This window comes from Odocoileus virginianus, chromosome 5 (genome assembly GCF_023699985.2).
Source record: "Odocoileus virginianus isolate 20LAN1187 ecotype Illinois chromosome 5, Ovbor_1.2, whole genome shotgun sequence".
In the NCBI taxonomy this organism is placed as follows: Eukaryota; Metazoa; Chordata; class Mammalia; order Artiodactyla; family Cervidae; genus Odocoileus; species Odocoileus virginianus.
Window position 1 is genome coordinate 23,254,651 of NC_069678.1, and position 14,287 is coordinate 23,268,937.

Here is a 14,287-nt window from a genome sequence, read left to right on the forward strand (position 1 = left end):
CCCCCAAAAGGTATTTAATACAACACGAGAGGAATGGATGTCTTCCTTACTTGTCCATAGGCTTTCCCTTATTAATCTCTGTTCACCCTGTACCAGAGTGAGCTTAAAATGGAAATCTGATCATGAAAATTCCCTTCTTGTAATCAATGGCTTGTGTTTAGCTGTGCTTGCTGCTCAGTCATGCCTGACTCTCTGCAACCCCGTGGCCCGCAGGCTGCCAGGCTCCTCTATCCATGGGATTTCCCAGGCAAGAATACCAAAGTGGGTTGCCATTTCTTACTCCACGGGATCTTCCCAACCCAGGGATTGAACCCACGTCTCCTGCATTGGCAGGCAGATTTTTTTTTACCACTCAGTGGCTTAGAGTTTCCAAACTAAACCATTAACTGGTCAGGAATTCACTTCATGGCTTGCCAGTTCCCTGGGCATCCCCAAGGCTTCAGTCACCCCAAACTCCCTACTCTTTCTTGCTTCCTTCCTTCCTTGTACATTATTTTTTCAGTCTCCAGTGGTTTTCCTCCCAATTGTTTACCAGCCAACTCGACTAATTACTTCAGAATTTGGTTCTTGTCCCCTCTTTCCGAACCCCTTCTTCGACTGTGTTAGATATCCTCCTCTATGTCCTAGAAAACATTATGTTTGTCTCTGTCTGCCACACTTGGTTGAGTCAATCAAACACTACCCCATCAATACCCTGAGCTCTTTGAAGGCAGGGCTTTCGCTTTTACTTTTTGCTAACCTGTTCCCTCAAACAGAATCAATGGTCTCCTGCCCATGTAGCTACCTCTATTGCAATATGCACCACCGTCATTAGTGTCATTCACCTTTGCTTCTAGAGGACACTATGTATTACTAATCCCTGCAGCTCCCTGGTGCTGTTGAGTTGCTCTGATGTGACTGACAAGAAGCACATCGTGGAGGTGATATTCACATTGTTGGAACCTTTAAGGACTGAGTATTACCAGAGTCATACAGATTATGACCTCTCTGTCTGTAGTCATGTACTTTTTTGAGAGCAGACCTAATAGTATTTTATTTTGAAGACTGATGGGTGTTTTTTTTTAACCTTTATTGTGTATCAATAAATCCTATCTACTGAGATAAGCAAGAAATTGGTTTATTTTTTATTGAAGATAAGATTTTTAATTATCTTATGGATATGGGGTACAACCAAGATTAGAAGGAAATGAAATTTGTTCATCCACAAGTCTAGTGCTTTTTATCAGCAAGATTTCACTAAATACAGTTAGAGCTTTTAGGCAAATGAACTTCAGAAATCTAGAGTTATATTACAAGTTGATGATTAAAGGGGAAGAAAAACAAATTGTCCAATGATTGCTTAGTATCTACAGAAATAAAACAAATGACCATTGTACTTAATGCTCTCTATTAATGTTCCCTTATAATTTACAAAGTGTATATCTCTTCCTCATTTCATCTCCGTAAGTTTTGTGAGGAGCAGCGTACTGAAGGAATTATCACCCTCTTTCGTTAGATAAGGTAGCTGATGCGGTAGTCACAAACTGTCCGTTCTTTGAACATAAAATCCTACTCACCTCACCTTTGTAGCCACTATGTTCCCAGTCTTACAAAAAGATGGTACTGTGTGCATGCTTGGTGGATGGGTGAATGAATGTATGTAATTATATCTTGACATTAATTTCAGGTTCCTCTGTTTTCTCATCTTCCAGAAAGTGTCATTCCATCATCCCAGCGTTATTTGAGGAAAGAACTCATACTCTGGCCAAAGTCTTTCTAGGAACTTGATTGTTCTTCATTTTAAAGACCCAATTACTGATTAACATAATATAGTTAGAAAGTCTTAGATGAGCTCAACAATATCTAATTTGAGCAGTGTTCTTCTCTATTGCCCCAAATTTGGCTTCAGCCAAATTTCCTAATTCAAGTTCTAAAAAGATTTTTCTTTCTCTGTGTCTTGTCTTTTTGGGGCTTTCTTGTTTTTTTCTTTTTTTTCCTTCTTCTTCAAACTTCCTGGTACCACCTACTAGTAGGTCATAGAAATTAATAGCTTGAGACCCAAATTTTTTGTACAAACAGCATCTTTATAGATTCAATAGAAAAACTGATGTGGACATGGAGAACAAACAAAATTTTAGAGGGATCTCTTCAGCATACTTTTTAAATGGCGTTTTTATATTTTAAATATCACCCCTGAGTCAAGGGATATAAATGGAAATAGGGAAGCCAGTGGAATTTCCATTTTCCTGCCCAAGCTGACTTTACTGTTTATATCTGAGTATTCTTGGAGCAGTGTTACCAAAAAAGAGCAGAACTGCATTTAAAGAATGTAACCAATGTTTTTGAAAAATGAAACAGCATGAAATCATCAAAGAGCATATAGGAGGTAAACACTGTCAGAAACATTGTCTCGGAAACTTCAGTGTGTGGGTTGCACAGTGGCATTCCTTACCATGGACTGTGGTCAAAGTAAACTTCAAAATCACTGCTCTAAACTTATCATCTTAGTTTGCTTAAAAACGTGAAATTTCCTCTAGAATGGAACAGTCTGTCACCAGCTTAAGCAGGTTTCAGGCTTTTTCAACCTTCTTGATATGATCTCTATTTATGACCAATGACTTTGTTCAGTAAATGGTTGCAGCATTAATTGCAAACCTAAAAATCACATGTATAAAACAGGCCCTTGATTATATTCACAAACAGCCATATGGGTCATGGATCCAAATATAATTTTCTGAATTTAAATATGTGTTTAGCTTCCCATCTGCAGAAAGCAGCCATTCAAAATATCATCTGTTATAAGCCATAATGGGAAAGAATATGAAAAGGAATGTATATATTTGTATAACTGAATCACCTTGCTATGCATCAGAAAATAACACCTTGTAAATCAACTACTTCAGCAAAATATGTATAAAAAATAAAATGTAAAAGCAATTTTGAAATTAAAAAACAAAACAAACTGTATCTTAGACTTCATTTATCCTCTGTGACAGCTGGGCAATTTCCTAATTGATTTAATAATTTAAAAAGTTCTTCTAAGATTCACAAAGTCTTATCAATATGTACCATTCAGATGGTGAAACAGGAATATGGGAAAGGTTTTTAAAAATAGAGGGAAAAGAGATAGTGATAGTCACTTAAATAATCCTCCCTGGAAAGCCCAGCTTGCTTTACACGAAGACATTTTGCATATAGGGCACAAGTCCAGCAGGATCGCAGCTCGGCAGTCTCATAGATCCAATGGAGTCAGCCTGCTGGGTGCCCTGTAGACTGACAGTACGAAAGAGTATCCATCCACACTCGGAAAGAGTGTGGATCCTGAAGCCTAAGGGTCTTTCTGGTTCTGCCACTTATTGTGACCTTGGAAACACCATAACATCTCATAACCTGATTTGTCACATATAAAATCCAAATAATAAAAAGATATCCTGTCTACCCTATAGGATTGCTGTGTTTGAAGATAAAATATTTTCAAGATGCCAGGCATAAAGTCAGTTGCTTTATATAACCCATCAGAAACACTGTGAGGGAAAAACCCAAGTGCCTGATGTGACTAGAACCAGTAATCTGTAGGTTAATCTAAAAAGCTAATTACAGAATCATGAAAAAAAAATTCTTAACGCACTTCAGAAACTTTTATTTTAACTTATAACATATATATACCTCTTTACTTTTGATGCAGAGCCAAGGCCTTTTCCCTGAATATGAGTCTATTGCTTGGAGTCTCATTATTATTATTTGTATATAACAAACCCATAATGTATCACCTCTTGTTTGATTCATTATGATTGGCTCATTTATTTCAAACGAACCTTTTCTTTGTTTTCCATGAATATTTTATAGTAATAAACAACAAAATCAAACATATGCAACTCAAAGCTTTCAAATATTGGAAGAATTGAAACAAAATTTGGCTTTTAAAATCAATTTATTTTTCTATTTTGTTTTTTTTGGCCATGCTATGTGGTAAGCAGGATCTCAGTTCCTCAACCAGGGATTGAACCCAAGCCCCATGAAGCTGAAGTGCAGACTCTTACCACTGGACTGCCAGGGAAGTCCCTAAACAGAATTTGTGATAATGAAAATTCCATGTTTTGTGGTTATGTGTTCTTAAAATGTTTATAAGACCAAAATGAATTGCCTCTGGGGACTTCCCTGGTGGCCCAGTGGCTAAGACTCCATGCTCTCGGTGCAGGGGGCCCAGATTCCATCTCTGGTCAGGGAACTAGATCACATATGCCACAACTAAGACCCAGTGCAGCCAAATAAATAAAATAAATATTTTAAAAAATGCATCACCTCATTTCCAGTTTTGCTATGTTTAAAGTGAGGTATGGACTAAATAAAACACTAAGAATTAATATGAGTACTGAATCTTTCTAAACTTTTATTACTTCTTTTTTTGTTCCTGCAATTTTACCCATATGTAAGTCAAAGCATTTATTTTTAAAATTTGCTTTTATTGATTCATTTCAAACCATTCAAATTAGTTTTCACGGACACAATTCTTTTTTGCATTCATATTTCTTTAGTTTACATAATACTCAGTCAACATAAATAAAATTAACAAGTAAAACGAATAATGTTTTACTATTCCCTGACAAGAGCTAAAGTGCATAAGCGCAGCTGATAGCATCCAATGTGCTGTGGGCAGCAGGCAGCAGGCTTTTCAGAGGGAACTAAGAGAATCTAGCTGAAGATTCAGAGAAGTGATGGTAGACATGAGAGTTTTAGTCAGAGTACTCACCTCATTTTTCAGATTAGGCCATTGAAAGTTAAGAGATTTGCCCTTTCTTCTTTTCCTTAAAAATTTTTTTTTAATTTATTATTTAACTGAAGGTTAATGGGTGTACCTATGATAGATTCTAGTCAATGTTTGACAGAAAACAACAGAATTCTGTAAAGTAATTAGCCTTCAAGAGATTTGCCCATTTTTTATAAGTGACTTGTATATGAAATGCTCAAACAGATACAGGGAAAAGAAACCTAATATGACCACACAGAGACCAGAGAAAACCTTTAGGAGGAGGAGATGCTTAAGCTGAGTTGAGAAGAAAAAACAAGAAAATCAGGCCAATAAAAGGAAGAACATTCCAGGCAGAGAAAACAAAGGTAGTAAAATTTTAAAAGAATGTGAAAAATGCATAATTTAAAAAATAAATCTGCTTGACTGGAGCCTAGGATATAGGCAAGAAAGGGATAGGAGAGGGGTTGATCCTAGGGGTGAGAGAGGCTGGAGATCCAGGATAGGATGATTTCCTATGCTAAATAGCTTGAGTTTACTTACAGGCTACTGGGAGCCAGTGGACAATTCTCCTTGGAGGAGCAAAATAATTAGGTTTATATTTTAGAAAGGTTATTTGGCTTTACAGGGTGAATGATGGAGCAGAGCCAGGAGAGACCTGAACAATGAAGACTACCTGGGAGGCTGTTTCAGAGAAATTAAGGAGACAGTGATGACAGCATGAAAAAGTGAAAGCATCAGTCACTCAGTCACATCCAGCTCTCTTCAACCCCCTAGGCTACAGCTCACCAGGCTCTATCCACGGAATTCTCCAGGCAAGAATCCTGGAGATGGTAGCCACACCCTTCTCCAGGGGATCTTCCCGACCCAGGGACTGAACCAAGGTCTCCCACGTTGCAGGCAGATTCTTTATCGTTTGAGCCACCAGGCAAGACATGAATGAGAAACTGAAAAAAGAAACTATTCCTATAATTTGAAATCTCCTAATCTATGAACCTGCAGTGAGATGTATTTTAAAGAATCCCCTTACCACAAAAAAACTTCAATTATTTTTCAGTAATTATACTGTTGATTGGTAGTAACACTGGTATTGATACTCTGAGACTTCTGGGTGGATACTGCGGGATTATACTAATGACTAATTTTATGGTATTACATCATTTTCAGCAATGAAAACTGGTATTCTTAGCACGAGAATTAAAAGACATAGGTCAAAGAGATTAAGGGAAAACTGTGGCCCTGAATTTAAGTGGGACATAGAATATTGGCATAAACTCATGATGTATTTTATCTTAAAACAACAAAACATATTACTTATCTTAGTCTACAAAAAAAAGGCCTAGTAACCCAGCCTCTAGGAGAATCTTTAATGCTCTGATTGCATTCTCCAAATACCCGTTCTCCATTAAAAAGAAACAGGCCTCCCTGAAGAAAGCATTGCCTTCCAGTCAGGCAGGAAATGTGAGGTGATACTGAAACATCCTATCCCTTAGCAAGGATGCCACCAATGAAAACTAGGGTCATGTCAAACAGCCCCAGAAGCCAACTTAAAAAAGCCTCTCACTAGCCAAAAATAGGACAATTTGAGCATCTACAAGAAAAATAACTTCAGTGAATTGAAGTGAAGCAAGTATGTCTAAACCTATAAACTACACACACCCCCACACTCCTTGTGGACCCCTGGAATATCGTAGTAAACAGCTCATTATTTTGAAAACTAGATAATCACACATTTATTCTGCTTTCCCTAAAAAATTTAACCCCCACACAACTTGTGCACCCCTGGAAGATCATAGTAAATAGCTCATTATTTTGAAAACTAGATAATCATGCATTTATTCTGCTTTCCCTAAAAAATTTAGCCCCGTGCAAACAAAGAGTAGATGAAGGGCCATTTCTATCTATAGAGGTATTTTATCTAATAAATGAAGGGATACTAGAATATTATAATTTTTCAATCCCTAATTATTAGTAATTAGTGATTAGCAAAGCTGTTAATGTTACAAAAAGAGACTATAAACAGTGTATAAAACAGGCATGCAAGCAACAAAATTCAAACTGAGAGAAAGTTTACAGGGGAAACAATGCAGTTTCTTCAACAAGTAAATTGCAAAGCAGGACTGAGATATGCTCCAGGAAATAGCAAAGAATGAGTGAGCAAGTGATTGAATCTGAAAGTTAGGTTATATTCCCTAACTTAACTTCTAAGAGATACTACAGGTAACTCTTAGGAGAAGTATTCAAGGACACATAGGTGGGTTTCAATTTGTTTATTATTTTAATTAAATGTAGAGAAAATATTGTGATCCACATAGTCAAAGGCTTTGGCATAGTCAATAAAGCAGAAATAGACTGTGTGGATCACAATAAACTGTGGAAAATTCTGAAAGAGATGGGAATACCAGACCACCTGACCTGCCTCTTGAGAAACCTGTATGCAGGTCAGGAAGCAACAGTTAGAACTGGACATGGAACAGACAGGCTCCAAAGAGGAAAAGGAGTACATCAAGGCTGTATATTGTCACCCTGCTTATTTAACTTATATGCAGAGTACACCATGAGAAACGCTGGGCTGGAAGAAGCACAAGCTGGAATCAAGATTGCCAAGAGAAATATCAATAACCTCAGATATGCAGATGACACCACCCTTATGGCAGAAAGTGAAGAGGAACTAAAGAGCCTCTTGATGAAAGTGAAAGAGGAGAGTGAAAAAGTTGGCTTTAAAGCTCAACATTCATAAAACTAAGATGATGGCATCCGTTCCCATCACTTCATGGCAAACAGATGGGGAAACAGTGGAAACATTGGCTGAATTTATTTTTCTGGGCTCCAAAATCACTGCAGATGGTGATTGCAGCCATGAGATTAAAAGACGCTTACTCCTTGGAAGGAAAGTTATGACCAACTTAGATAGCATATTAAAAAGCAGAGACATTACTTTGTCAACAGAGGTCTAGTCAAAGCTATGGTTTTTCCAGTGGTCATGTACGGATGTGAGTTGGACTATAGCGAAAGCTGAGCCCTGAAGAATTGATGCTTTTGAACTGTGGTGTTGGAGAAGACTCTTGAGAGTCCCTTGGACAGCAAGGAGATCCAACCAGTCCATCGTAAATGAGATCAGTCCTGGGTGTTCATTGGAAGGACTGATGTTGAAGCTGAAATTCCAATACTTTGGCCACCTCATGAGAAGAGCTGACTCATTGGAAAAGACCCTGATGCTGGGAAAGATTGAAGGCAGGAGGAGAAGGGGATGACAGAGGATGAGATGGTTGGATGGCATCACTGATTCAATGGACATGGGTTTGGGTGGACTCCAGGAGTTGGTGATGGACAGGGAGGCCTGGTGTGCTGCTGTTCATGGGGTCACAAAGAGTCAGACACGACTGAGCGACTGAACTGAACTGAAGTGAAAATATACTCTATTAAATTTAATGATACTTTTTGCATAAGTTTTTCTCAACACTATTAAAATTCCCTAAGCATATTTCTTTAAAAATTGCAAAGCAGGAAATGAAGAGAGATGGTGGGGAAGTAAAATGTGAGTGGACTTTAAACCAGCCAACATCAGTATCACCTTAGAATTTGTTAGAAATGCAAATTCTCAAGCTCTATTTAGAAAATCTGCAATGGGGCTCAGGGGACTGCTCTTTAACAAGACTTCCAGGTGATTCTAATGTATTCTAGTTTGAGAACCACTACAATAGAAGAGATTTACAACACTTATCAACCAACTGAAATATGGCTAATATTTGGTCCAGATTTAAAAAAAATGTAAAAAAATTTAACATTTAGCCTATCAAGGAATTGCTATATTTTTAAAGTGTGAAAATGGTACTGAGATATAGCGATATAAATGTAGATGTATATTTTTTAAAACCTTGAAATCTGAGTAAAAAATACAATGCCTAAGATTTTAGAATAATATAAGAAAAACAGAAGCAAGCAAGGGTAGACCTAAGACTGGCCACGAATGTCATCTCCATTAACTTGGTGATAGTCTGGATTTAGAGTCATCCAAATGAGTAGTCTTAAAAAATTTTTCGGGGCAAGTAAGTAAAAAAAAACAAAACAAAAAACCAAACTAAGGGGAAGGCTCCAGTAGCCCTTAAAATCTCCTTGAATTTACATTCCTGTGATGTGACAGCTTTGTTTCCTCTGTATACATCCTTGCTTTGCTTCCTTTTGGGAATAGGGTGAATAGATGTTATCTCTCTTCCTTCTTTCTCTCTTTTTACTTTTTCCTCTTACTTATCCTCTTCCACTGAAATTTACTTTTAAAAACCTCAACATCCATTAGAACTCTGGCTAGAAAGCATCAGTTTCAAAACCTAAGAGGGTGGGTGGTAAGATGAACTGTGTATTTTCATTTTACCAGGTGATGGCAGAACTTTGAGTGTGGTTTCTTCGCTTTTTATGTTTTATTTTAGATATTCCACCATTTGTCATCATTGTTGCTATGATCATCATCTCCTTGTCACCCTTTTAATTTTTATTTTGCCTGGAACAGTCAGTGACGTGGAGAAAAGACGATTAGAAGTCATCACCATCCATTATCAGGCAGCTTTCTTGATAAGTGTTAGTCGCTCAGTCGTGTCCAACTCCTTTGCAACCTCATGGACCATAACCCGCCAGGCTCCTCCGTCCACGGGATTCTCCAGGCAAGAATACTGGAGGGGCTTGCCATCTCCTTCACCAGGAGATCTTCCCAACCCAGGGATCAAACCTGCATCTCCCGTGTCTCCTGTATTGGTAGGCGGATTCTTTACCTGTCTGAGCCACCAGGGGAGCCCCCTTTTCTGATAATGGTAGCCTTGAAACAGAGATTTCTGCTGCATTTCATCTGCATTTAATGAGTTCCTGCAGTGCTCTCTCCCACCCATGAGATGTGATGGCTTTGAGGAAACAAGGACAAAAAAAGACAAAGCCCCAACTTTGGATCTCCTATCTCCTGAGGAGATAAGGTAAAGTGATGGGAAGAGACTCACCACATACTATATGGGGAAGTTATGATACAACACAGCATCTGAGAGCTTGGGCTAGATGACTTTTAACTGCTTGGGTTCAAATCCTAACTCCGCCACTCACTAGCTATGTGATGCTGATCAAGTTATTTAACCCCTCTTGCCTCAGTTTCTTCATCTGTTAATTGAGTATGAGAACAGTATAACCTTGTGGTGGTGTTGTCTTGAGATAATCCCTGGATAATCCATAAAATGTTTAACTTTATCCGTAGATTTTATCAATTTCTGTGTTGACCATTGTTGCTTATATCCCACACCTTTTCCCTGGTATTCTGTTTTGTCTCTGAAAATACATCCTTTAACAGTTCAACTATCTTGGATACCATAGCTGTCAAAATACTGTCCACAGTTTTGCCCCCAAACTTATGGTTTAGCTGTACATAAAACTCTAGGTTGATAATTATTTTGTCCAGCTTTGAAAATATTATCCCAGTCTTCTGGATTTTATTCAACTGAAAAGTCTGCTGTTGGTTTACCAGCTGTGACTTTCTCACTGGTAGAAAACCTGCATCTAAGAACACCACTGATAAATGTAAATATTTAAGTAACTAGAGCTATCAGTCCACACAGGATTTCCAATTCCACAGATCAGGGAGGAAGATCATGGTATAAGCATTCTCTCATCCTTTATAAAGAAGCCCGGCAGGAACTGAAGGCCATTGTGACTACAAGGAGGCTCTGCAAATTAACCACATGCAACTATAAACTTGCCTCCAAGGGGAGAACTAACAGTGGGATCAACTTGAATCTTCTCAAGAACCCAACAGATGGCACTGGGTATGAAGGAAACTGTTGAGGAGCTCCACTGTTACACTCCCCTAAGCTACTACTTGCCTTTCCTTTCATGCTTTCCGACTCCTGTAACAGGGCAACTTTATGTTTGAGCGTGTGAAGCAAGAGTGATAAAACGTTCCTCTCAAACACTGCCCCATGGTGAGGGGAAGGGGGAAAGGAACAGGAACAAAAACTGCACTGCCCCTTTCTGGCCAACGTTTACCCTTATGTTCAGATTACTAAAAATATGTATCTACAAATAAGGCAAATCAAAACAGATGTCTCCTTGGAGATGAGATAAGTAAAATTCTAGCCTCTTTTATTAGATCTCGGGTCATATATTTGGCTTAAAAAAAAAACACACACACAACATATAGTTCAATTAAGAATTATATAAACTAAATTTTTCTTCTAGATCTCAAAATGCTCATGGACAGCCAACTTCCACGATACGTGGCACACACCACATACTAGAGAGCTGACCCCACAGAAATATTCATGTAAGCAAAATACGAATTTCTCATTACATAAACATCACCTGAGCTTATTTAATCAACACCCTTGTTTAAAAAAAATTAATCTGTGACCAAAAGCACTACCACGTTTGTTAGGTACCGTTCTTATTCAAATTACACCCCCAAAAAAGCCTAAAAATAACTCAAATGTAGAAATTAGCCCAAGTGCTAAGGCTGCCTATGGCTCTTGCTGTAAAATAGTTGCTGGGTCTGATTTGGATATCTGAAAAGGATGACAGAAATATAGGGTTCTTCTTGATTTCAAGAGAACTTCCCAGAAGGAGGTGGAGGGCCAAGAAATCCACCTGCCTGCTTGGTGGCGGCTCGTGAAGGGGCAAGGCCAAGAATCTTCTGGATGTTCTGTGAAGGAAACAGAATAAAAACTGGGTTTTAGTATGAGATACAGAGAAAAGTACTTAAAACACAGCTCGTAAAGAGAAGCCTTACAAATAAAAAGCACTGATATCACCTAAAGCAGAATGATTACTACTGTGTTACTTTTCTGCCTTTTCTGAGTCTTACAGCTGAATTCAGTCATTATTACAACACCTGAAGCTAAAACTAGTCAGTATCAACTTCTTCAAACAAGTGAAAGAATTAAGAATCTTGCCAAGTAATCTGAGTCCAGAATCCACCTATATATTTTAGCACAGCCCCTCATCTTCTTCAGTTGTCCCACTTAAATCTAATTCAGTAGTTTTTTGGTTTTGTTTTTTTTTTTAGGAACTCAACTTTATCAAACTAGAACTCGTAAAAAATTATTTTTATACTCAGATTTCATCAGTTAATATAACATTAACTTAAATCACATAAACACAACACTGAGTAAAACTAACACAAACAGTTTGGGAATAAACACAATTGGCTCTTGAAGGGCAAGGACTCAACCAGTGGGAGCCGAGAGGTGCAGGCATTCTAAAGAGCAACCAGGAGTGGACGGTGTGATGTGGGGAGGAACTGCTTTGCTTTAAAGGTGGAGGAAAGAGCTACATGAATTTGGAGGGGTTCATAAAGGTCAGTTAAGATTTTGTACAGCATTTGTAAGAGGGAAAAACCTTAAAGATATCTAATTATGCTTGCTAATTCTTTCATTTAATATTTGAGAAATCAATGAAAACCTGGAAGAGTAGGAAGGCCTGTCCAAAATTACTGATGAAGTCCCACAAGCCTCAAAGCATGGCCATAGAGAAATAAATACTAAAAAGAAATCTAAAAACAAGAAGAAAAACAACCATTAGTAGTTCAGGTAAGTTTTCCTCAGTAAAGCTGGAGAATGTTTGTATTACTTTCATAATAAAAGTAGCTCCTTCATGCCCTCTTTAAAAATTCATTGCACAAAGCAATAAGAAGACCAAATAACAGAATGCCACTCCTATTTAATCAGTAAGTATTCCCTCACCACGTACAATGTATCCAGCAAAGGAAGGCATGATGGGAAATTACTTTAAAGATAAAATCTAAAATAAGACATTACAGAATTAGCTACTGATAAACACATTTGTCTAGCTAACAAATACAATAATATAACCTAGACAAAATGTACAAAGCATCCTTGCTCAGTTATTCTGTAGAGACAAGGGTCAATTAAGTGAGTCCTTATCATTTTAGTGATAAAGATCAGTGTAAAAACCTCTAGTGCCCTTCAAATCACAGTAAACTGTGATTTAAAGAAGACAAGTCAAAGGAAAATAGGAAATATTTCAAATGGCAGACTGGAAGGGTAGACTGTTGACAATCTCATTATGAATTAAAAACATATGAACGACTACTGGACACAAGCCACTGTTCTGGATGGAAAACAGCCCCAACAGCGACGACCACAGTGGCAACAGAAATGTTAAAACAAGAAATTTCAGCAGCCAAGACTGAAGTTCATGTAAATCCAGGCAGGTTTATGCTTCGTTCTCCTTGTGGATCTCATCCCAGACTCCCTTTGTAAATACCAAATGAAGTGTATCAGTGGTACATTACTCAAGTATTTGTATTTTAATACCAATGCTCTGCATTTACTATATGCAATCTTATCTTTTAGTGAAATTCTAAAGATGAGTTTGAATTGCTGTTCTCTCACAATTGAATCCACACTGTTTTATTTTTAATGTTTATTTATTTTTGACTGTGCTGGGTCTTTGTTGCTGTATGAACTTTTCTCTAGTTGCAGTGAGCTAGGGCAACTCTTGGGGCTTCCCTGTGGCTCAGATGGCAAAGAATCTGCCCACGATGCAGGAGATTGGGTTTTGATCCCTGGGTTGGAAAGATCTCCTGGAGAAGGAAATGGCAGCCCAGTCCAGTATTCTTGCCTGGAGAATTCCATGGACAGAGGAGCCTGGTGGGCTGCAATTCATGAGGTCGCAAAGAGTCAGACACCACTGAGTGATTAACACTTTCACTCTCAGGGCTACCCTCTAGTTGTGGTGCGCAGGCTTCTCACTGTGCTTGCAGTGGCTTCTCCCATCGTGGAGCACAGGCTGCAGGGCACGTGGCTTCAGCAGTCGCGGCTCCTGGCCGCTAGAGAACAGGCTCAGCAGTTGTGGGTGCATGGGCTTAGTTGCCCCACAGCATGTGGGACCTTCCCTGGATCACAGATGGAACCCGTGTCTCCTGCATCAGCAGGCAAATTCTTTACCACTGAGACACCCGGGAAGCCCCTTCCTACCTTAAAAAATATATATATTATTTATTTTATGGAATAGTTTTTCTTAGATAAAATTTTCCCTGATTCTCTGCCTATGAAGTCTTTTCCTCTAAAACACATGTAGAAACAAACTGGTGGTTTTAGATGCAAAAGACCTTGGTAAAAGACTAGAGGTCATGATTCTCTCCACAGTCCTTAGTTATCCTTGTTTTTGAGATGAGAAAGCTGGGGCAGACAGAGGCTATAACTCAGGCACAGTTTTCCTCTATTAAACCACAACTCTCTAAAGAAATGCACGCCTCTCTTGTAGGTGCTGACTGCTTTCCTATAGTCTCTCAATTCTCCTCCAATTTTTCAGGCCTTCTTACAAGATACAGTTTAGAAATATGCATTATGCTAAAAGATAAAGAGTTTTGATATATTAAGAAGATGAAACAGAAGAATGCTTAACAGAAATACAAAATATAAGATGTGGTAATACTTTGGAAGTTATTTTTTGGAAAAATTACTTTGAATTTCTGTCCAGTCCTGTGTAATCAGGTAACAATTGAAGAGTGTGTGTCAGAAGGGAAAAACAAAGGAAAAACATTTTCCCGTAATCATGCCTTCTTTTGGC

General features: G+C 38.3%; 1 protein-coding gene across 2 annotated transcripts in view; it reads right to left on the bottom strand.

Annotated features, from left to right (window-relative positions):
* Nucleotides 1-10,814: 10,814 nt before the first annotated feature.
* TMCO1 (transmembrane and coiled-coil domains 1) overlaps nucleotides 10,815-14,287 on the bottom strand; it is a 66,126-nt gene continuing 62,653 nt past the window's right edge. The window contains exon 6 of one of the 2 annotated variants that reach the window (XM_070467714.1): nucleotides 10,815-11,396. In XM_070467714.1, the coding sequence (XP_070323815.1) occupies nucleotides 11,180-11,396 (217 nt within the window). In that variant the 3' untranslated portion in view covers nucleotides 10,815-11,179. The remainder of the gene's footprint in view (nucleotides 11,397-14,287) is intronic. The other variant, XM_020904610.2, reaches the window with a different exon arrangement.